The sequence below is a fragment of the Hesperophylax consimilis genome, chromosome 28, assembly GCF_061612785.1.
Source record: "Hesperophylax consimilis isolate HC1 chromosome 28, BYU_Hcon_1.0, whole genome shotgun sequence".
Lineage (NCBI taxonomy): Eukaryota > Metazoa > Arthropoda > Insecta > Trichoptera > Limnephilidae > Hesperophylax > Hesperophylax consimilis.
This window is the reverse complement of record NC_142863.1, coordinates 23,894,847-23,920,135: the sequence shown is the minus strand read 5'-3', so window position 1 is coordinate 23,920,135 and position 25,289 is coordinate 23,894,847. Positions and strand designations below refer to the sequence as shown.

General features: G+C 32.0%; 1 protein-coding gene across 1 annotated transcript in view; it reads left to right on the top strand.

The window, feature by feature from the left end:
• The window catches only part of LOC149410399 (uncharacterized), an 892,605-nt gene that overhangs the window by 563,817 nt on the left and 303,499 nt on the right, over positions 1–25,289 (top strand). Inside the window, 1 exon segment of the mRNA XM_089648756.1 lies at positions 3,398–3,561. Within this exon segment, the coding sequence (XP_089504882.1) occupies positions 3,398–3,561 (164 nt within the window).

Here is a 25,289-nt window from a genome sequence, read left to right as displayed (position 1 = left end):
ATCTATCTCTTGTATACAGCCGTTATACCAGATAGAGCTTGCGTTATACGAGATAGTGGGCATAGTTTTTATTTGCGTTTATCTCAGAACTATGTTTTTGTAAATAGACCCCTGTGATTCTGCGCCCTCCTTTTATACTAAGATATTTATATATGAGGGAGTTTTGATGGAACACTGTATTAAATGAACAGAGTGTGAGTTGTTGTATTATATGGAAGGGTTTTGAGATAAAATCTCTCTAGTTTGATTTGATAGAAGTTCAAACGGCGTTAACTTTTGATGTCCTCATATTTTGTTGAAGAATGCTTTAGATTTTTTTTCCGGTAAGAATTAGTGAATATCTTGGCAGTGAAAATTGACCAATTTCTCGACATCCATAATTTACACATTCTATCAACCTTTTTGGCAATCATATTTTTCAATAATCACAAACTCTTGACAATCGGGAACAGGTGGATGTTGCTTATTTCGACCTGGAAAAAGCATTCGACAAGGTTGTCATCGACATTCTTCTAAATAAGCTAGCTTCATTTGGTTTTTCCAAAAGACTACTCTGTTTTTTTGCTTCATATTTTCGAAATCATAGACAGTTTGTTTATTATAAGGGTTTCAGTTCTTTTGAATTCATAGTTTTTTCTGGAGTTCCTCAGGGGTCTATCCTTGGACCACTTCTGTTTCTGATTTTTACTAACGATATTGGTTCAGTCATCACACATTCGCTGTATTTACTATTTTCAGATGACTTGAAACTATACCGCTCAATAAAAACCCATCTTGACTGTATTCTCCTTCAACGTGACATTGACTGCGTCTCAAACTGGGACAAAATAAATGGCTTGAACTTCAGTACACCCAAGTCCAATATCGTCTCGTATACAAGATCAAAGAAACCGCATGTATTTGAATATACAATCAATGAAATTACTCTCCGACAATTAAACCAAATCAAAGATCTAGGAGTTATTTACGACAGCAAACTAACTTTTCACCAACACATCGATGATTTAATAAGCAGAGCATACAGGCTTCTCGGCTTCGTAATTAGAAACTCATATCCGTTTCGTAACACAAAAACACTGACGTTATTATATAACACACTAGTCCTAAGTGTACTTGAATCAAACTCGATCATCTGGGCTTCACATGAATTAACATACACTTTACGCATTGAAAGAGTCCATAAATTTTTTTTAAGGTTTTTATTCTCGCGGCTCTATGGACGTTACCCTTGGCTTTACCCATCGATTTATATATTAGGCATGACCAATTACCACTACCTAGAGACACGTAGAGGTATTGCTTTGCTTAAATATTTTTTTCAACTAATAAACGGTCACTTATCTAATAATGAAATACTGGCCCAACTAAATTTTTTTGTACCAGAGTCTCACTCTCGAGGACGTCATCACAATCTTCTATATAGTAGAGCAAGCCGCACTAATTTATTTATGAACTCTCCTGTGGGGAGAGCTACGTGCTTTTTGAATGCAGTAGATAAAAAAATAGATTTATTTTTTATGTCCTATAGCGCATTTACGAGATTTTTGGCATTGCATATACACTGCATAAATGGTACAATTATAACGTCATAGGCTATATTACCTGTAATTGTTATAAATAAATGTACAAATTATATATAAATAAATAAATATTACAGCAGATAATAAATGTCATTTGGCAAAGTTGAAAGAATTTTCGAATCCAGTTAAAACCTTGGTTAAGTTGTAGTTTTAAAATACATTTGTAGATAGATCCTATTTTACACATAATAAAAAAGTTCTATGGGTTGATTTTTTTGTTGATCAATACAGTGACTCGACAGTTTACGGAAAACAAATCGAAGTCCATTAAAAATATTTTTTTTGGAGGATGTATTTTTTTAACTAAAAAAGTGCTTTCAATGCACTGGGTGAATGCAGAGAAGGGTAAAAGAACTTTGGCATAAATGCAGTAAAATCTAAAATTGCCGTAACACTACGAATGAGGAAATTGGAATGAAAATGAAATAAAAACGTTGTAGAGTGCAGGATAAATGGTAAGAAAATGGAAAATGGGTGGTTTGGACCTTATAGGTCATGAAATAAGAAGATAATATTTAAATAGCAAAATTAAGGTAGAAGATATAGAGAATGCCTCTGAAAAATATGGGATCATCAAATTAACCAAACTTTTTAAAGTAGCGAGAGGAGACTTCTTAACTAAAAGTCAAAACATTGAACTTTCGAACAACGAGTTGATTCCTAGAATTTGAACCACTCATCAAATTATAAAGCAAGGACGAATTGTTTCAGAGAATTTGCACAATTCACAAAATTTCACAGTTAATTATCAAGAACTGTGAAAGTTCTATGATTATTTCAGTTCTGTGAAGCAATTAGCACATGTCGATATACTTCAATAGGACTTTCACAGAAAGTGGAAATTAACTTTGAAAAAAATTTTTTTAGTGTACATTTTATTTAGTTATAAAATTTTACATCTTACACCTAATTTATTATTTTCTAGGACTACTATAATATTATTTACTACTTACATACTAAAATTTGGACTTCACAACATTGAGACATAATCCACAAAAAACTGCAAGACTTTTAGCTTCCTTAAAAATTACCGGGAGTTCATTGAACATTAAAATCTTTATAATAAATATTGTTTTGTATTCCCGATAAATGTGTGTTAGGAAGCCTAAAATCGTTGCAGTTTCTCGTAGGATATAAATGAACTGTACTATTAATTCTAACATTCTTTGACATATAGTCAGGTAACATTTTATTTTATAACTTATAAATAAACACTAAGGTATTATAAACTAATCGTTGCCACACACTTAAAAGATTGAGTTGACGTTGCATGTTTTTTATCCTGGTGTACCTGCTACAACACAGTATTGACCTCATGCCTCTGTTCTGGATTATTTCCATTCTCTTCATTTTGGTTTTGTTACTCAGAAAGATTACACTTTTACAATAATTCAGATGGGATGCTACAGTGGTATTGTAGACTAATATCCTTGTTTTAATGTCCAATTTTGATGAATTGTTCAAATGCTCTGAAACAACCCGTCCTTAATATTCAAGTTCAGTGATAGTTCTATTCAAGTTCTGTTATTCTCCAAGTACTGTGAAATAACCGACCCATGATGAAATAATAACAAGCCTCTATAGAACTTCCACAGAACTTGAATTCAAGATTTAAAATTAGTTGAATTGTTCATATTGTCGTTTCGCCAATAATTATAGTTTTCCTTTAGAATTAGACATACATGGTGCTCTGAATTCGTCAATTTTATTTATTCTAGTTAATTTTTAGATGTATATTTATCTGCGTCATTTTTCATCATGTTTATACACTTCCCAATAACTAATATCCCTAATATTCCTGTGTGTTCTTGTTGCAGACAACGGTCGCGGGGGCGGTAACGGCGGAGGGGGCGGTGGTGGCAGCGCTGGGGGCGGTGGAGGGGGCGGCGGGTCCTGCGAGAGGAGGATGGTGGACATCACGAGAGACAAGCCCATAAAAGTGGCCGTCAGGGTGGTGGTACCGGTCAGAGATCATCCCAAGGTAGGAAACAAAACATCATAAAATTATTAAATAATTGGTAATTGATTTTGAACTAATCTCCATTTTGGGCATAGTTCATGCTACAAGATATAGATGGCTATAGTGGTTAAAGACTTATCCGAAAGATGTCGGTAGTATACGTGGCTGCCCCTCAATGGTGGGTACCAAGGTAGGGGGATCAGTAAAGTTTCAAGAATGAGCTAGATTTTGATAACACAATTGACAGCACGCTGGACTCAAGGCCGTCCTACGCAATACAGATTATAATAGTTTTTGTCTTGATAAAGTCCCAGTGTTTTGTTGTAAAGAAGTAGTTATTATTTCAAGAATCCATTCACAACATTTTTTAATATTTTTTTTCAGCAAATAATCACTTTTGAATATATAACGGTTAATCACATTAAACCGTTACACATCGCGTTACGATTAACCATTCGAACGATTGGTGTCATTCATTTACCATATTATTTAATTTATACCATTAGTCAAAATATTAAATAAAACATATGAAACTGCTTACTGCGGTTTAAATTCCACAAATCCACCTAGATTTTCCCATCTCATCCCATATTTATGGGCACAAAGTGATCGCTCAAAACGCTTTTGCAAACTTGGCATAATATGCCAAAAAATCGCTCGAATGGACCGAACTTTCTCTACAATCAAAATTAATTGATTGAATTTAATCAATATTGGAATATAATACTAAGATATCTAAACGAAACATGAGAAAGAACAAGACACAAAAAAATATAAATTATTTGCAAGATGATATTGGTAATTCTGAATTTGAAATATGATATCAACAAATATGACTTTTAATAAATAGGTCCCAATGGTCGCGTGGTTTAAGACGCCTGTCCCGGTAAGACAAAAGATCCTGAGTTCGATTCCTAGTTGGGACCGTTATCTTTGTATTATTCTGTGTCTTGTTCTGTTTCATGTTTCCTTTAGATTTATAAGTATGATCTTTTTCTTCAATGATATATAATATTGATGCGTATAAAATTAAAAATAAGTTGAAAGAAAAACTTGTCCTTAAGGCGAAGCTAAATGCCAAATCACTATTTTGATTAATCTTTATAAGGAATTGGTGTACATTATAAATACTAAAAAATATGCTATAGATAAATTCAAGATTTTCCTATCGCTTAGCTTGAGTAAAATACAAATAAAAAAATAAATTACTCAATAAAAAATATAAATGCAAACTACTACAAAAGTATTTTTTCAATAGAAATATATGAACGCGTAAAAGGAAACAACTTTTAAAAAATACAGTTTTATAGCATATATTTCCTCAACAAATAAAAAACTGAAAATTCCGATAACACACACCACACACGGACAAAGACACTTTCAATACTACGCAACCAAACTTTTTAACGGTATGCCCATTACTTTGAAACAATATTGACTACAAACTTTCTCATAAAACATATCGTAGCCTGGATAAAAAATCAAAATATTCACTTTATTCAAAAGATTATAATTCCAAACCAAACGTTAAGTATAGTTATTATTTTTCCGGTCAACTAATGTTTTTAAGACAAGATTTTTTTATGCAACAAAAAAAACAACCAACTTTATTTTATATGAGAAAGGCATTGTAAGTGCTAACTCTCTCACTAGATGGCGTCGAGACAAATTTTACACCTAAAAATGTAGACAATTGTAGGTGAAAAAATGTAACAAGCAGTAATTGTTGAATGAAACACTAGTATATATTGAATTATTTCGCGGATAAGAGATAAGCCGCCATAGCTCAGTGGTCAGAGCTGTCGACCGGAAATCGAAGGGACACGGGTTCGAGTCCCGTTGGCGTCATGTATCTTTTATGAGGAGATTTTTCAATGTGGATGAGTGTTTCAGGCGAACAATTATTGCTTGTAAAATAATTGTAAAGTATAGTGATTTAAACATGACCGGCAATCAGAAGGCTGCAGGTTTAATTCCTTTATTTTATCTTGGGAGGTTTATTCAATTTGTATGGTATAAAAATGATCGCTTAAAATAATTTGTAATAAATTATCTAATCACGAAGTGTTGTTCTCAGACGTTCTAGGTTCTAAGCAAGACTGAGCGTTCGCTTATACACGGTGTCCGGAAACTCGTAGTACAAGCGGGAAACTGGAGAATCTACACCACAAGGGGAACCCAAAAAAACATAAAGTGTTTTGATTTGAGCATTTTCAAAAAAAAAAAAAAAAAACCAAAAAAAAATATTTTTCGGCTATTTTAGGGTTAAAGTTTTTTCTGGTGTTTAGGGTTGAATAACAGACGTTTTAACCCTGCAGAGCAGAAATATTTTATGATTACACCGGGTTAAATGAAGGGTAATTTCAAAATAATGCTTCAAATCCGAGTTTCTTCATTTGTTTTACTTTCAAATAGTTTTAATTAGTTGGGTACTTTGATCTTCAGTAATAATTTATAAGAATTTGATTAAAAAAAAAAAAAAAAAAATCAACTTCAAACTCGATTTACTCGATAACGAAAGCTCAAATAAAAAAAAAATACTACCAAATCGACTCCAAATGTGATGTAGATTCACCAGTTTCCCGCTTGTACTACGAGTTTCCGGACACCCTGTATAATTACTTAGCAAAGTGCATGTTCGCCGGCTTAGCTTTAATCACAGCACACGCTAATCCTCTTGTTATTGATACGCCCATGTCCCAACTTACCACTTAACACGATGCAAGTGGTTTTCGTGGATTTCGTGAGCACGTGTAACTATTTAATCAGCGCTACATACTCGGTCTCCCCAGTGTGAGATGGGTTGATTAATCGCTATTAAAGCGTCTAAAGTTACTTGATTCAGTGACCCTCCATAACTCAATACTAGCCACATAAAATATTACTCAATATGAGATTCAATCATTTTGCGGAAACAACAAACAACAATACAAAAACAAACGAAAAACCAAAAAAACAAATTAAGAACAATATTAAAACTAAAACAAAAAAACATCACTTACTAAGATGTTTTTATTTTTTATGTATTGCAGGTTTTAATCCTTGATTTTTACGTAAATTTACCAACCTATTTTTTCATAAGTATGCTGTACAAAGGGCATTTAACTTTACGTGCTAACGTATTATTTTAGTTTTTCTCTTCTTTTCTATGTTTGTACATTATTTACAAAATTGTTTGTGGCAAAAAAACACCGAAATTGATGTTTTATGTCAAATTTTACAAAATATGTATGTAGGACTAATTTTTTTTTTGTTCTACAAAATTTGTATGTAGGACTAATTTTTGTTCTTTTTTGTTCTTTTGTTCTATATAATATGTATGTAGGACTAATTTTTGTTCTTTTTTGTTCTTTTGTTCTACATAATATGCATGTAGGACTAATTTTTGTTCTTTTTGGTTATTTTGTTCTACAAAATATGTATGTAGGACTAATTTTGTTCTTTTGTTCTACAAAACATGTATGTAGGACTCATTTCATATTTTTTATTATTCTGGTCTACAAAATATGTATATGATTATAAATGCAATTCATCCTGCCGTTACCAATCTTTATGTTTCAATCCTATATTATTAAATATATTTATATATTTACTAACAAATCATGTCCAATTACAATATATCACATATTACACGAAATCAGTACAAGGAGAAGTGTTAGAATGCAGGATAACTAAAAAAATTACAAAAATAGAGCACAAAAACAACATAAATAATATCAAGTCTGGACAGGAACAAGGGTTTGATTGAACCATATCAATATAAAATATTGCTTGCGCAATGACTGACGAAAATCATTTAGGACGGGTTGTTTCGGAGAATTAAAAAAATTCTTCAAAATTCAAAGTTATTTTTCAAGTTCTCTGAAAGATTTTTTCAAGTTCTGTTATTATTTCAGTTTTCTCAAACAACTAGCCTATAATGATCTAATGACAGAATTTGTATATTACTTCACAGAACCCGAAATTGAACGTTGAAATTTGATGAATTGTTCAAATTCTCCAAAACAACCCGTCCTTAGTCTTATACCAAACAATTCAAAGTCCTGACTTGAGTTGACAAATGGTATCCATAATTTATGGAGTGTTGGTTGAAGAAAAGCAAATCATTATTTTTCGGGAGTCTACGGGAAGGGATATTGAAAGGGATGGGTTGCAACAAAGTAGATAAGTCAATCATACTGTTAATAATTTAGGAAATGCAGAAGAGATTAAAGTCCTTCCTACGTTTTTCTCAAGCCTTGCCTGTATATATTTACCTTCCCAAACAAACAAGACAAGTATATTCGCACATCTGATAATATTATTATCTTAGTAACTGTACAGTTTAGGATTGTTGTAAACGGAAGTGGTGCCCTCTATTATTTTCAAAAACAATTATTGAAGTTTTCAGGCTGACGGGCGAGGGTTTTATCTGCCAGTTAAGACTACTGTGTTAGGTTTATAGGTTGCAGTAATTGAACTCTAGACGTCTGGAGGTGGAACACTTAAGGAGAATGCTAATCCCCCTACACCGCTCGCTCACCGAGCTAATCGTTTATAAAGTCATTAATCATGGTCAAACTTTTAAGTGTTTTGTTGGTTCGGAGCCAACTATTAGACAATGGAGTAGAATAGCGGGATTATTCGACGTGGAACAGAAAATGACGCTATAATGATATTATTTAAGACAATGCTGGGCCATCACAAGTCACATTAAAATAATATGATGTTATACTGAAACTAGCACAGCCACTTGAAAATTGAATTTACAACCCTAAGAAATTTAAACAAAAGAAATACAAATTTCAAGAACAATTAAAATACTTTTCTGATTTTTTTTTATTTTTTATTTTTTTATTTTTTTTATTTAACAAAATAGGTAGACCAACAAAGCTGTCACATGCCAGCTTGTCTGCAGGATCCACCGAATCAAAATATCTTAAGTCTATGTCTATAACATTGTATGATTATGTGTACATGAGTAAGTCTTATTTCTAAGTAGGTACATTTCACAGATTTTATTTTATTGCAGAGTAATTTGTAAATACATAATATATCTAATGCACCTCACTAAAAACAAAAAGTTTGGGAATTTACATTAAGGTGTTAAAAGGTACATGGATTGATCATTTATTAACCACAGCTTTATGATTTTAGGGCAGGGTCTCTCATTATTCACAATTTGTATGTTTTTATTTAGTTTGTTGAAGATCACAGGTACCAAGTATTCAAGAGTACGGCCTCCATACTTATTTGAAATTCAAATCATGTCTTACGAAACATCTATTGATTTATCCCTTCTGTATACTACCATTGATGTATTATATTTAGATAAGACATGAAGCGAATTTTTACTTCCAACTGACCTCCAACTCTATCACCGAATCTAATAGTGGATAACAGTGGAACATGTTTCGATATATTAGTACGCAGTAGCGTCTCTAATTGTATATCTATATATTTATTTGTTTATTGCATCTCACTATTCATAAAACACGTTTTTTTCACATAAAAATCAACCTCACTAGGATTAAGCCTATATCAATGTTAACAATTTACATTTGAGTGAAGCAAACATAAGAGTAATCACAACCATAAAGTAACTTTACATACAAACACAAAATATTTCAAAATTAAAGAAAAAATATGTATTAGATGTGTTATCAGATTTGACAGTATATTGTAACAATATTTGAATCATAACTAATCATTATTCTAAAAAAGAAGCAAAGTAGATAATAATGATAGCTAGGGTGACATTCAGTTTTTAGCAAATGGGACTTTATAAAATTTTATTATTTAAGAAAGGACAAGGATGAAAAAATATTAAGACAATCGTCTGTCAATACAAAAATCTTAATTAACTTTTTAAATTTAACTAAGGAATTGGTACACTTAATATCATTTGGAAGAATATTAAACATAAGTGGTGCCTGATATAAATAGTTTCTTTTACCAAAAAAAGTTTATCTATGGTAGGTACTTTCTTTATATCCCAATATGATATAAAATAGTAAGTAAAAATAAGGAATACACAAAAATATAAGATATAAGCATTCCAAGATCAAAGTTTGTTTTTTAAGATGCTTTTTAACACAATTTATCACTAATTTGTTTATTGAGTTTCTCTTTCCCGGCGATACGAACAAATTAATTTATGCAACATTTAATAATTTTCACATTATCTTTCCGTAAAGGTGAAAAAAACAGCGAAGAATTATTTAGATTGCTTCAGGCCGATCCGTCTCCAAATTAATTGAATTTTTTACGATGTTTTCTCGTAGCAAAATGGTAAGGTTCTTTTGTTTATGGCTTATGAAAAATGGCAAAGTAATTTACACGGCTTTATATCTATTTAAACAGCTTGTTCGTTTCGATTTAATGGTCTGGAATCCTGAATGGAACCTGCTCCGCTAAAGTACTCGAGGGGAGCTTTTGTTTTCGAATAAAGTTGGCGTTTAGGAAGATTTTGATGGCGACCTGGAAGTAAATTTAAAAAATCGTTAGAACCAAGAAGATAATATAAAAATGATGAAATATTTAATCGAAGGGAACTTTTTTAAACAAAACACTATGTTATGTTGATTATTTTTTTGCGTAATTACGCGTGTTTCTCTTCCTTCGTTTTGAGACAACGTTTCGAACAACTTTAGTTACTATAATTTTTTTATGATAAATTAATGTTTACAGGACAGTGTTTTTTATGCATAGCACAAAAGTTATCAAATTATTATTAGAAATAATTATTAGCCAGAAACTGAATAAAGCCGGTTGTTTTTCAGATGAAAACTGAGGTTGAATGAAAAATACTAGTACAAATTGATTTTTGCAGTTTTGAATAAGCTGACGTAGCTTAGTGATAGAACAGCTTACCGGCAATCAGAAGGCATGGGGAATAGGTTCAATACCCGTCTGTGAAATGTGTTTTTACTCGGAAGATTTTTTCAATTGAATAATTGCTTATAATAATTTGATAACAGTTCAAAAAAATCCGGAGACTGTTATCTTTAAAATGTGGTCTACATCATACGTAAATCATACGACATACGTCTTGAATGCTTCAAGATGAAAATACTTAAAATTAAAAGGCAACTGACTGATCTACACTAAATAATTCACGGTGATCTTGATACTGCATTATGTTTTAGCAATATTAAAATAAATGTTCCCAATTCCAATTGTTCAAGACGCCATTGCATGTTTCATTTGAATGCAGTAAAAAAATTATATCTGTTATTTTCTGACCCAAATTTGTCACTATATAGTAAGAGAGAGTGTGCTGAAGTAGACATTTTCGTTGATAATTCATACGTTTTCAAAAAAAAATGTTTTGCTATTGCTAAAAAAATATTATGTATTTTTGTGTCTCTTTTGTCTTCTACTTTTTTAATATTTGTCTTTCATATAATTTTATTTTTATTTGTTGTATATTTTAATAATTATTTATATGTGAAAATCAATGTATCTTATATGTGAGTAAATTTTTGTAATTGTGAGAAGTGGTAGATACTGGAATACCTGCAGAATGAGGAAAAATGCCCTTGATCTAAGTCTGTGATCTTGAAAATCACAGAGGAGTATGGTAGAACTAATTGGTATAGAAGTACCTACCAGTACACAAATTTAGCCGCGGCCGATAGTAAATATCCTTTTATATTTTATTTAAATAAATTGAAGTTTTCCTGCCTACCATTGGGTGTTTTCGTACCACGACAGTAGAAACAATAACATTAACGACATTTCTTTTTGAAAGGCTGCAATTATAATATCTCGTGATTTTTAACGGGATGGACCACGCTAGTAATAAATATTATTTATGAGATGATGTGTGAATGTGAATAATGTAAGGAGTAGGTTAAATAGGTTATGCATACATTTGTTATTTCTGATTAGATTCTCAGTGAAGTTTAAAACTAAATTGTTTGACTGTAAAACATTATTACGTGGCAACAGAAAATGAAGAAATACAAGATTCATTCCAAAACGCGTGGGAAACGGGTAGTAAAACTAATTACCCGTAAAACCTAAATCAAACCCTGTCCTTTTCAACCTTTTGTGCTTTACTGATGATACTACAACCTTAGATTTCCTTTGAATTCGATTTGCTTTAGCCATTTCGATCTTATGTTTACGATTGTGACATGTTTATGGCTTTGTTTATGAAATACATCAGGAAGCAGGATGAGCGTGTACAACGCGCAAGTGACAGTGAAGTATTTTTTTATTACTATTTTAGATTACTCGTTTAACGTCCGACCTCAGGAACACTTTTTAAACCCTTATTCAGAGTGTTCAAAAAGAATTCAAGATCTTCTAAATAGCTATTGGGCGTTCTCGCCAATGTTTGTACAATGCTTTTGTCATTTTCCACGATTTTGATTAGTTTTTCCATTGAATAATATTGGAAAGTTATACATTTTTAACATTCGTTTTGACGCAACTATATCAATTTCCCTTTGACATATGTTACTGCATTCCTCCACCCAGCTACCTGTCCCTGTCTGACAGTATGAAGTACCTTCATACCTAGATGACTGACGTTGCAACAATTTATCATATATGCATCACGATTCTGTTTAGAAATCCTGTGAAGTGTATACGTTAAGTGTTCCTTCAGCGCGTTTAATTCGAGTCTATTACGGAAGCTTGTGCAGTGATCACCGCAGCGTCTTTCGAGGCCATAATTTCGAACAAAAAGAAAATGTAAGTCAGAATTCCTTTCCGATTTTAACTGTTAACCATATCTACCCCGATTGCAAATTTATAATTTCACCTTATTTAGTTTGTTAAATACGGCTGTCGAACCTGTATGATTAATGCCAGTGAGAACATGGTATCCCCCTTCGGGGTATGTTGTGAAGCTGAAGATAGTAGACAGTGGATGGATACCAGGAAGAAGAGGGTGGGGAAGTACTTAACTATTCAGATCGGTTCACCATATACGGCTAAAGCCATTTCAAGCAACGTTTCAATTCAGAATGTTGGTTTTACACCAGGGCGATACTGAGAGTATCTTCCACACTGGAACGTGCTGCAAATACACTATTTATTAGTTTGAATGAGTAATTTGTGAAATAACGCAAATTTACTTGCGCACGCACGCATTTGAACCCTCGACCTTCAGCTAGCTAGTCGAGAGCCTTACCTCTCGACCACAGAGACAGTCAAAATTTCTACATTCAATATTAAACAAAGTTTAATTTCGTATTTAAATTTATGTAAATAAGATTCATTTTGTGGATTTATTTATTTAAATAAAATAAACTGTTAAAAAATATAGGTTTTTTTTTCTTCACTAGTTTCACAACATCCTTTAAATTCGTCCTATAATTTAGCAGTCATATTCCCTGTCATATCTGACAGCTTTTGGGAAGTAGTCCCGTTATTATCTTTACGACTAACTCTTCAAAGGATATTTGGTATAAGGCTGTGGCGGTAGAAGGTGGCTAGTTTCGAGTCACGGTGGATAAGGTCCCGGTTATAGGCAAGGGTGGAGATACTGGGTAATTTACTGACGAAACCACGCCGTAAACTATAAATTACCAAAAAATAGCTTTTTGAAATCATAATATAGCAAAAATTCAGGAAGACGAACATTTTTGTAGACTTTGGATTTAAGGAAGGAATAAAATAAACTTTTTTCTGAATACAATTGAATAAAGTAGACGAGTAAGGTAATATTAGACTTATGTATACATACTAATAAAGTATTATTAGTGTACTTGTTGTCTTAATTGTCTATATTCTTGACAAGTCAGACGAAATTTTTTTTAAATAATTTAATATTTTATTTAAGGGAGGTACATTGTGGTTTGTCTGAATTCTTCACAAAACTGATTCTAATTTTGAAAATTACATTTATATTCAATACAAATTTGAGTTTATTGAACCAGATTTCACGCAGAACTAACTAACGCACAGTATAGACAACCGAAAGTAGTATGTTTTTGTGTAGTGGTCGTTTATATTCTTCATAGCAGCTTTTATATTTTTTAAAAGACACTTAAATTCAAAGCGAATTCAGTTCATTAAACAAATATTGTGCATTATTAAAAATAAAAAACTGCAAAAAAAATCTAAGAGTTTCTTAAAATTGCAGAAAATTTAAAACATTAAGAACAATGTCATGCTGAGAAGCTACTAGTATTAGAAGTTTCTTAACATTGAAGAAAATTAAAAACAACATCAACATCAAATTAAAAACAACATCAACAATATCTTGCTGAAAAGCTACAAGTATTATAAGTTTCTTAACATTGAAGAAAATTTCAATTACAAACAACATCAACAATATCTTGCTGAAAAGCTACAAGTATTAGAAGTTTCTTAACATTGAATAAAATTTCAATTAAAAACAACAACAACAATATATTGCTGAAAAGCTACAAGTATTATAAGTTTCTTAACATTGAAGAAAATTTCAATTAAAAACAACATCAACAATGTCTTGCTGAAAAGCTACAAGTATTAGAAGTTTCTTAACATTGAAGAAAATTTCAATTAAAAACAACAACAACAATATTATGCTGAAAAGCTATGAGCATTAGAAGAACATTAAAATTGCTTAAAATTTCAAAATCTTCTCTCTTATTCAGTTCGAGAATCCATCGCTTCGATAATGCGCTTTGGGTCCTTTTTTTGCGCACTACGTTCATTTCAGACCCAGCTTTTCCTCGCACCGCCTTTGAGATGTTTTTGATGACGAAGATGGTGACGGAAAAAAATAAGATATTTAATTTTCGGTAGAAATAATCTTTCTTCCCAATCGAAAATTCCATCGCTTCTTTTAGAACCATATTTCAAATCTCAAATATCCATAATGCATCCAGCCACCCTTCTATCCGATATCACGAACCTACAAAGGTTGTATAAGCCGGATGCCTCTGAAGCAGGAAGCGTCGGTCGAGGGAGATAGCACCTAAGTATCTGCCGTAATGTAGAGTGAGTCTGAAGGGGATGCAGATTGCGCGCCGGCGACACGGTACTGGTAATGTTCAGCTAAATATACGACTTTTTAGTCGCAGATTAAAATCGATGGGACTTTAATAGTTTTACGTGTATAATGAGCGGTTAAACGTTTTAGTTGTTAGCGAATTTATGATAGTATTATCGCTAATCAATGATAAAACAAACAAAAATGTTGCAGTATATAGCATTCATTTATGTATTGTTTTGGTTGTGAATTCGTATCTAATGCCATGTCCACGCAATAAGTGTAATCAACAACGTATTTAATTGTCACGTAATACTTGAAAATCAATTTGCCAATCCTCCACCTACTACTACCACCTTTTCCACAGGAAATGTGTGAAAGCTTAATATATTGATAACACATGTTACTTGTAGATTATCATTTTAATACCCTGAAGAAGCTACAGTTGTAGTAAAACCCGGTCGGCATTATGTATTAAAAATAAAAGTGGTGTTTACTAAGGAAAAGTGTTTACCTGAAATGATTTGGACCACCATACAACTCTGTCCAGATACAAGCTCCTTGCTCTATTCACGCTCATACCTCCTCTCGTACATATACTTAGGTATAATAGAAATTCATCAGAGACTTCCCAAATGTTTTTAGCGTCATTAATACGTTAAGAGTGAACAAAGAGATAGCATTATTTAAACATTCCGATAGTCAAATTTCTCTTATTGAAAACCAATGGAAAATTAATAATTGTACAAACTTATTAATAATAGCATAATACAATTCTGGACTGAAGTTAAATTCAATGAAAAAAATGCAAATGAGAAACCTTTTAAGAATGTAATCACCTGCAGAATGTTATTATTTTTTAATGATAAACTAATGTTTATATGACAAGGTTTTTATGCATAGCACAAAGGATAAAAAAATATTATAAGCATTAATTACTCGCCTGGAATATCTATAGAAATTGAAAATATCTCCCGAGTAAAAATAAATGCCGCTGACGGAAATTGAACCCGCATCTTCTGACGTCCTGTCAGGTGCTCTGGACCATTGAGCCACGTCGGCTTATCACCAACCCATCAAATAATTGTATTTCAATCGACAATTACTGCATATTATTGAAGTATTTGATGGGTTGGAAATAAGCTGACGTAGTTCAGTGGTCCAGAGCAAATTTTCAATTTGTATGGATATTTCAGGCGAGTAATTAATGCTTATAATAATTTGTTAACCTGCATAATGGATTGTTTCACAGAATTTGAACAATTCATCAAATCTCAAAGTTGATGAATTATTGAAATTCTCTGAAACAATCCGTCCTAAGCTATTTCGTAATTTCGTAAATTCGAACTCTTGAAATGATTATACATTTTTTATAATTACACTCAGGGTTTATGCATTACGCATCAACACCATTAAAAATATTCTCTCAAAATCCATTGCGCAATTTATCCCATTTTTATTTAAATATAACCCATTTGTTTCAAGTTTACGACGCGGGACAAAATATAACCTGGAAACGAGGGTTGAAAAATCCCTGTTGGGGGAAAGTGGGGAAAAAGACTGAAAAAAATTACCAATGATTCAGATTTATGTTATAAATAATGAAGGGGACGTTTCGGAGATTATCCTGGGGCTTATTAGTTGAATACAGTAATTAGTTATGTACGCGGATTGAAAGATGTTCCTTAACAAGGGTTAGGAAGTTGTATACATGTATACCCATTGTGTAATATACATTAGTTATACATTGAAAAGGGTCGAGGAAAACAGTATACAATAGTGCTTCCCTACAATACATGTAAAATCAAAACCGCTTCTTTATAAAAACTAATAGTTTTTTGTTTAAAAAAATCTTTCTAGTTATAAACAAAATTACCTCCAAATACAAATAAGAAAACATATACTTCTTACTGTGTAATTTAAGGTGAAGCTTAATGCTTAATCACTATTTTGATTAATATTTATAACGAATTGGTGTACATTGTGAATACTAAAAAATATGATTTAGATAAATTGAAGGTTTTTCTACCGTTTCGCTTGAAGAGAATACAAATTTAAAAAAATTACTCAATAAAAAATATAAATATATTCTACCAAAAAATATATTTTTTCATAGAAATGTATGAACGCGTAAAGGAAACAACTTTAAAAAAATTCAGTATTATAGCTAAGATTATCTGTGACAGTTTCACTTGATTATCTTTTTTGCTTTCTTATAAAATTATTTAGAAAATAAATAAAAAGCAGTTTTGTGCTTGAAATGGAACGTTTCTAGAATCCGTTTGTCAAGCGATTTGAATGCCTTTTACCTACAATATAAGGTGTACCAAGAATAAACACATTTTTGGCTTGTAGTTTTCTCTTAAATGCTATATAACACCTATAACTTCAGCAACCTACAGCTACCCAAGTTTAGGTACTAAAATGTTAAAATGAGAAGTCCTGTAAACGAGTGATAACATGTTGCTTAATAATTTAAATAACCTATTTTATTTTTTTATCATAATACATCTATTACATTGGATTGAATCTTTCTACCCAGGAACTGGAGTCAACAACTATACAAATCACGCCAAATGACATTTATTTCACACATTAACTGCTGTAATGTCATCTGATTACATAGAAATTCGTATATATTAGCGTGTGTATACTTGGATTTTACCAAAAATTGAATGCTTTCTCATTGATAACGGGTCTATCGGCCGAGTTTCAGCTCAATCGGATTGAGATAGGTTAATTTCCGATTTTATGATTTGCATGTATTCATTATCGAAAAAAATAGTGAAATTCAAAGAGATGTATTTAAAAATTAGGCTTAGATAGTGATATTAGCTAATTTGTTTACCATTTCATCAGAACAGAAATCGGAAGAAGAAAGTACAAATGCTGTGTGGAGGGAAAGGAAGGAGAGGAAGTTCTGGGAAGTTAAAAGGTATGAGGGGTGGGTAGAAATCTAGGGATCAGCTTGTCCAGGAGTGACGGACGAATTAATATACCCCTCTCGCTGTGGCGCAAGGCGATGGGTTGAGAGACCAGTAGGAGAGGTCAAAGGGTCTCCCCAAACCACCCTCTCCCAAATCTGGCACGCCACGCCGCTGGTCGGCAGGCACATCCTGTAAACAGATGAACCTAGCCACTCCTCTTAAATCAACAAACGTAACGAACCACTTGGGGTAACTTATGACAGAGGCGGCACCCAAATTAAAACATATTTGATAATTAGTCGATGAAGAAAACACATCATTTTATTATTTGCTTGGTGAAAGTAGAAAAATGTAGAAAAATACTGTCTGTAAATCATCAAATCTCCAATTTAATAATGAAAAAAATTCCTAATACAAAACAGCCAGCTTTTTATACAAATAATAAATTGAAACATTATATTTTAAAAAACAATGACAAAGACCTAAAAATTAAAAAATCCGGAGTTTACCAATCGAATTGTAATGATTGCAACCATTTTTACATCGGTAAAACTTGCAGAAATTTTGAAACGAGACAATAATTATCAGGAATTTGCTAACCATCTAATTGAATTTAACCATTCATTTGATATAAATACTGGTTCAAAACTTGTACCCACTTACTTTAGTGGTTTACATTGGATCTTTTAGAAATATTAGAAATTAGGAAAAATATCAAAAGAAATTTAAATATTATTAATTATCAAATTAATTTTGTGAATAACCCTATCTTAAACATATTTCCATTGTAATTTTTTGTCTTTGATCTTCTAAGCACCTCACATTTCCACCTCTCTCCCCCTCCCCCACCTACTTCCATTTCAACCCACGCCTGTCTTTCTATACAAGATAATTTAGTTTTTAGTACATTTAATGTCCTGATGAAGAAAACATCGTTCTCGAAACATGTTGATTTTTTAATAAAAATTTTCGTGGTAAAAACAAAGTGCTTTTAATTATTTCATTCATAATTTTATTAGATGATAAAGATAACACATATTTTTTAAAGTCACTAACTCTAAATTACATCTTCCATATGCGAAGGTCATCCAGAAAGTACAAATAGAGTGGCGATATATTATGAGCCTTACCAAAAATAAATCACCCTTTCAAGAGGCAACATTTAATAAATTATAGTATTTGAACTCCATTATAACTCAAGTCCGCCGTCCTAGCGAATAACTCCAACTAGATTATTAGTGCTTATTCCTTAACCCTTTAAAGCCCACAGAGATTTTACAATATAGCAGTCTAACTTAAATTCATTCTGGAGGATTAAGGTAACATTCGGTAGAGATTTCCAAGCCTAATTATTTCATACCTTAAAACTAGCAGATAAAAACCTGCTGCCGCAGTTTAAAACTGATGCGTTTTTAAAAATAACAGAGGGCGACACTTCCGTATATAATAATCCTCAACTATACAGTCATTAATACAATAATACTCATATGAGATTTATTCGAAAAAAAGTGTTCGATTAGTTAACTGGAAGTTCTTTTGAAGGTTGAACGCATCAATTTACTATGTAAACTTTAAAGAAGAAGATAAAATTAGTAAATTTAAACCAAACATGAAACAGAAAATAAAAAAGGTACCTAACGGTCGCAACTCGAGGCTGAACCCAGCACTTCTATCTTGCCAGGACCACACTGTAACAACTGAGCTCAATCTAATGACGATATGAGATAAAAATGACTAAAAATAATCAGGTCTCAAAAGCTCAGTGGTTAAAGCTCGCAACTGGGGATCGAAACCAGAACCTCACATTTACTAGGACAACATTCTAACTACTGAGCTTAATCTATTTACGATATGCGATCGATAAAAACGAAGGAAAATAATCAGGTCGCATTAGCTCAGTGGTTAGAGTGTTTTGACAGTAAAACAGAGGTCTAACGACGGTGAGATATGAATAAAGCCAGAGGCACCAGTCAAAACAGAATTTATGAATTTATTAATTAACGCCCTTTTTCGGGGCTTTTACATATGAATATTAAGAAATATACATTATTTATTGTACATAACTGAATTGCTTCATTAATAAAATTTTATATTTGTTTAAAGATAAATTGAAGATGTCCACTGACTTGGCATAATAGTTTCCCTCCATTAGTATTCTGGGCAAAAAGGAATATATATGGTAGTTAGTCCCAGAATTTCTTCACTTAAAGAAATCCTGACTTCTAGTTCTTCTATTACGTTGTGGAATCTGGAAGCTTATCAATAAGAAAGTTGAGTGAAAAATATTTTGACTGATAAAAAATATGTTCATGTAGATCAAAAAATATCGATTCTAAATAGTAGACCGAGGCTATTCGGATCGGGTGAGTTATTCGGATCAAGCTAAGCAATATGGATATATCTCGGCTATTGTAATCAAATGACAAAGAAAAAAATTGGACACAGCGTCCCCATCTACCGTATGTCATAATAGTAAAATTACCGATATTACAGATTGCGTGGGTTGACTGCTAAAAATCGATATGTGTGAAGATCATCCAAGTTAAATCTCAAATAAATGCCTGACGTAATATTGTTCTCTGCGTTCTTAGTGTTTTTTCTGAAAAGGTAAGCTATTCAGTCATGTTCATATGTTATATATGTATCAATCAAATGCACAGTAAACAGAATCAAAGCGCAATAAATTGCATTTTGTATGTTTTTGTACTTTACTTTGAGTAAATATCATATTAATAAATGTGAGGTTAAACATACCGACGGTGGGGGGGCTATTTGGATCATATTTTAATGCTTTTAAAATTCGATGCGTTAATTGTTTTATTTTTTTTATTTGAAACAGATGGTGCGCAACTATGTGAAAAAGACGACTAATCAATCATGGTCGAAAATTGGAATGGATGAAACCGTTAGGAAAGTAAAATCCGGTGAAATGGGATTACGCAGTGCTGCTGTGAACTACGGAATCCCATACACGACAATTTTAGTTGGCACATCCTCCTGAAAAGGTGCCAATTTTTCATATTACATCTCCAGTAAACGTTTCCAAATTGCGTAAAGATACTGAAGAAAAAATAAAAGCCTCGAACGCAAAGGAAAACAAAAGATCTCTCGCCAAAAACCGCACAAAATTACAGTTCAAGGAAAAGGTACCCCGGGACTCAAAGTTAAAAAATCTTCCAAAAACAGCTTCTTCATCGGCTGGGGCTTCAAGAAAGTGGTTTTGCATTTATTGCAATGAAGTTTTTGTACATCCTCCAAAGGAAGATTGGATTCAATGTTCTTCTTGCGAAGAATGGTGCCACGAAAAATGTTACGACAAGAAAGTTTTTATTTCTGCGGTGTGTAAGCCAATAAGAGTGTAATAAGTGTCATGATACTTTCATATAAGTTATGGGTTCTAAAACCTATTTTTGGTTTTTGTTTTTTTTTCATACTTAACTATTTTTCCGGTTTTGATCCGAGTAGCCCCACCACTGATCCGAATCACCACATATATATGTGGTGATTCGGATCAGTGGAGAGGTCTACAGTAATAGTCGTATGTTTTTTTAAAGTTACTTTATGTTATGATCATTAAAATAAAAACATATAAAAATGTCAAATGCTTATTATTAAATAAATTTTTTTTTCGAAAATGCATTAGTTTTAATTTTGTTCAAGAAAACATAAAAAATGATCCGAATAGCCTCGGTCTACAATATATTTCTATATTATTATTCTTAGAATTAGTTAAACGTTCTTGAAAAAGCATTAAATAGCAATAAACTGTATACGCTCCACGATTGGTCGAAAGAATTCTGACGTCACATGTGTCGTTGCTTGTAGAACGGGTCACCGCTGTGTGTATGGTGCATCTCTTTCTATTACATGAGAGATGGTCGGTTTAGATGAGAGAGGTGTATAGGCCAAACGTTTGTTTGGGTCAAATCAAGTTAAAGCTTCCAAGTAAGTATATCAAATTATTACCTAATTGTGTTCATTTATACGTTACGATAAATATAATACATTTTTACAGTATAATAATAATTGCGTATTCTACCCATCTGACATTTCGCCATAACCTAACTAGTTTTGTGCAGGTATATTTATTGATTTCGCATGACATGATAATTATTCTCTACTCATTATAATATATATTATAATGTGGTGATGGCTTTTAAATATTTCATCTTTTGTTTACCATTTAATAAGGCACTGCTGAAAACCAGCTGCATTCCCGGAGAAACCGCTTTATCAATAGGATCTATGTGAAAAAAAATAGTTCCCATCTATTGTCAAATATATGTAGGTATTTGTTGTTATTATTATATGAAATGGATTTCTACAGATACATATTCGTATAGTGCTTTATAATAATATGTTGTTTATTGCATCGCTCAGAAGTTTTTATTATTATACATGTCACATTACATGTGATTACACTTCAGGCCGCCGCGCCTCGCAGATAAGTCTCACAGTGAACTGGGCTGTAAACCGTTATTTTTCTGCGCGGCGGTCAACAAATAGCGTCTTCAATACCGTGCTGGGCGGGAAAAGCAAATATTCTAACTTAAAATATTAATTTAACTACGAAATCTTCATCAATTTTCTTTTTTTTTTAATAACATCAATTTTAATAGACGGTTAACATTGGTAAAAAAATTACTGGAATTCCTTATTGAAGAATTAAATTTTTTTCCTTACAAAATGTTTAAACGACGTGGTTTGGACAGTTTGAATGACGTCACACCCACACCCCGCCTCTTACCGCTCGGATTCCGCTCGTTTTGGTGGGCTTTATAAAATTTAAACTTTGAGAATTAATTTAACTATGAAAACAAACTTAATAATAATAATAGTATTTAAGTTTGAATGCGAACATTGATAAAAAAAATAAAAAAAATGGACTCAACTTCCTTATTCTAGCAATACCGGACTAAATCATGTAGAATTTTATAAAAATAGTTATTAATTTTATTTGGTGTCTTCCCACCATATCTGCCTACCCCTACGTCGAAATAGTTAACTATTTCTATCTAGAACAGCTATCAACTTTATGTTTAGGAAGAGGGTTAATATATGGAACAGCCTACTTTATAATTGACGCATTACTTATTTCGTAAATTCACAAAGTCCCCTTACTAAAGAAATCTCAGGTGTAGTACGTTAAACCGGTAGAAAGGTGTAACCCACCCATATAAACCACCCCAGGCAGATTTACAAACAGTGGCGTCCTATGTAATGATTTTTACATAACTATTCGACCAATAACAAAAATGGATACGCATAGCAAAATTATTTTTTTATTCAATAAAGTAAAAGTACAAATCTTATTGAAAGACGAAACAGAACAAAACACAGAAAATAAAAAAGCAACGATCGCAACTGGAAATCAAACTATCAATATCCATTTGCGACAGAAACCTTTTTCGTTTTCTGTGTTGTGTTTTGTTTCATGACTTATTTAGATTTATAAGTTTTGTTTTATATTGTGACTCTAAAAATTGAAAAGGCGCATACACGCAAAAATCACTTAAACACTGAAAAGTTATTTAAAAAATGAAATCTGTATATAAAATACATATAGAATTAATTATAAAAATATTTTTTGGATAAGAAATAAAATTGGTAGGTAGACACTAAGGAAGTACTTAAAAGATTTATGCCAAAAATATATGGATTTGTTTTATTATGGGTAGGTACTTCACGCTTTAGTACAATTAGATTCAATTTTGAAAATGACATTTAAGTTATTTTAATTTTTTTTTACTATTACACAAAGAATATTGAGAAGAACGTTGTACTAAATTAAGTGGAAAATGTTGCTTGTGTCGTGATGGGGGACTTAGCTAGCCGGGGAATTAAATGCGCGACGCCTGGGTGGGACCTAAACGCAATACGAACTCAGCCACTGATCGGTCAAATTCATAGCAAATCCAAATTCTAAAATACATTAAACCAGAATTACAGAGAGATCCATAACATAAATTATTATTTTTGATATTATATAAAATTACATTATAATTTATTTATTTATTGGTAAAGGTAAGAGACAAACAGCTTATACATAAAATATAAATATAAATATATACATGTTAAATACAGTCGAGCCAAAAAAGTATCCTTTATTAAAATTGATTGGAGATGGAGTTTTATGCATAAAAAAAAATATATATATATATATTTTGGGTGAGGAGGGGAGGAATAGGAATTTAGGATGAGGATATGAGATGCTCTGGATACATTCCATACTATTGTATTAATTTTCGATCGTACGTGTTACTTCTAATCGATATTTGTGTAGTGTATTGCTAAAAATGTCTATGTTTTGAAATTTAGTATTATATTGGGCACATATACGTGGAATTGATGATTTTTTTCTAAAGTTAGTTCTATATGTAAGTAAATGAAACAAATGGGATTGCCGTGTTGATCTTGTTGGAATATGAATATTTATTAAATTGGTTAGCTCTGGTGAGTCGAGGCCATTGTTAAGAATTTTAAATAATAAGATTTGGTCAAAAATTAAACGTCGTGTATGAAGGGAGTTGAAGTTAATATATATAGTATCACTCTTAAGATAATATATAGTATCACTCTTATATCATATACTACTTTTTTTTTTTTTTTTTTTTTTTTTTTATAGTGAATACTACTATATCTTCCTGATGATAGACACTGAAACGCTATCCAAAGCATTATGTTAGCTAAAGAATGAGGAAGTACATCACAACATATTAAAAAAAAAATCACGATAATTCTTTTTTGGCCATGAAAATCTTTAATCACATTTTTTTTCTACATTAATCATTTCTTAGGGCACGCTACTGATAGTAACCCTTCATTACCGCACTATAAAGACTATTGTAGACAAGGGGAGGTTAGGGGTTGAGCAACAGTGAAACGAGATGGATTTATTTAGTGCGGCAAATTAGCCCCGTCTCGCGTCGATAGGGTCCCGTAAGGCTCCAGCGCGAGGTTTCGCCGGAAGTTAAATATAGGAAGTTGTAAGGGCGGAAGTAGGCTCTGATTATTAAGTACACACTCTGCTGAAGACGAGAGAAAGCTGTTGAAATTATTATTACTACTGAAGGCACCGTATTAAATTATAAGGAACACGAGTGGATTAATAATGCAAAAAAATTGAAAATTATTTTTTTATTTTATTATTTTATTTGGTTTTACGCCCGGCTGGGCTTTCAAATGGATTGTTAGAACAGAATATACCTAGTGAGCTATCGAAAATAATATACCAAGTTTTAAAATCATGAAATAACGTTAAATTGATAAACTAAATATGAAAAAATATTAGTATAACATGCAAAAGTAACCTAAAATAAAATAGAAATTAGAATAATACCACACATAAGACAAATCACTACAACTTGTTTAATTCAACAATGTGCTGGTATAGATTACGCTTAATTCTATAAATGGAGTCAGTAAATATATCACCCCTAAACTTGTTAACAAGATCATGCATTCTATTGGTTAGTGAGGGTGTCTGATAGTTGACTGTGTATGTATTGCAGAAAAATATTACATTTTTTCTTATATTTCTAGTTCATGGATTTTTTTGTTTTTAATGATTTTTTATTATTCACAATGTACATTTTTTACGTATAAATTTTTTTATAAAATTAGCGAACGGTTTCGACACGTCCGTGTCATTAACTAGCTATTTTAAAAACTAACTTTTAAGTGCAGAAATATGGGGTTTTATTTAGTTTGGTTCTTTGGTGGGAGGGATTTGAGGGAGGGGGAAGGGGTTGAGAGGGAAACGGAGGGAGGAGTCAAAATAACGGGGAACATTGTCAAAAGAGGTGATTTGCAAAGCCAAATTTGAATGCCAAAGAAATACAAAAAATCATTGAATTTAATAGTGGCGACGATTGCAGGGCTATCAATTAAGTTGTTAATGACTCTGTGTA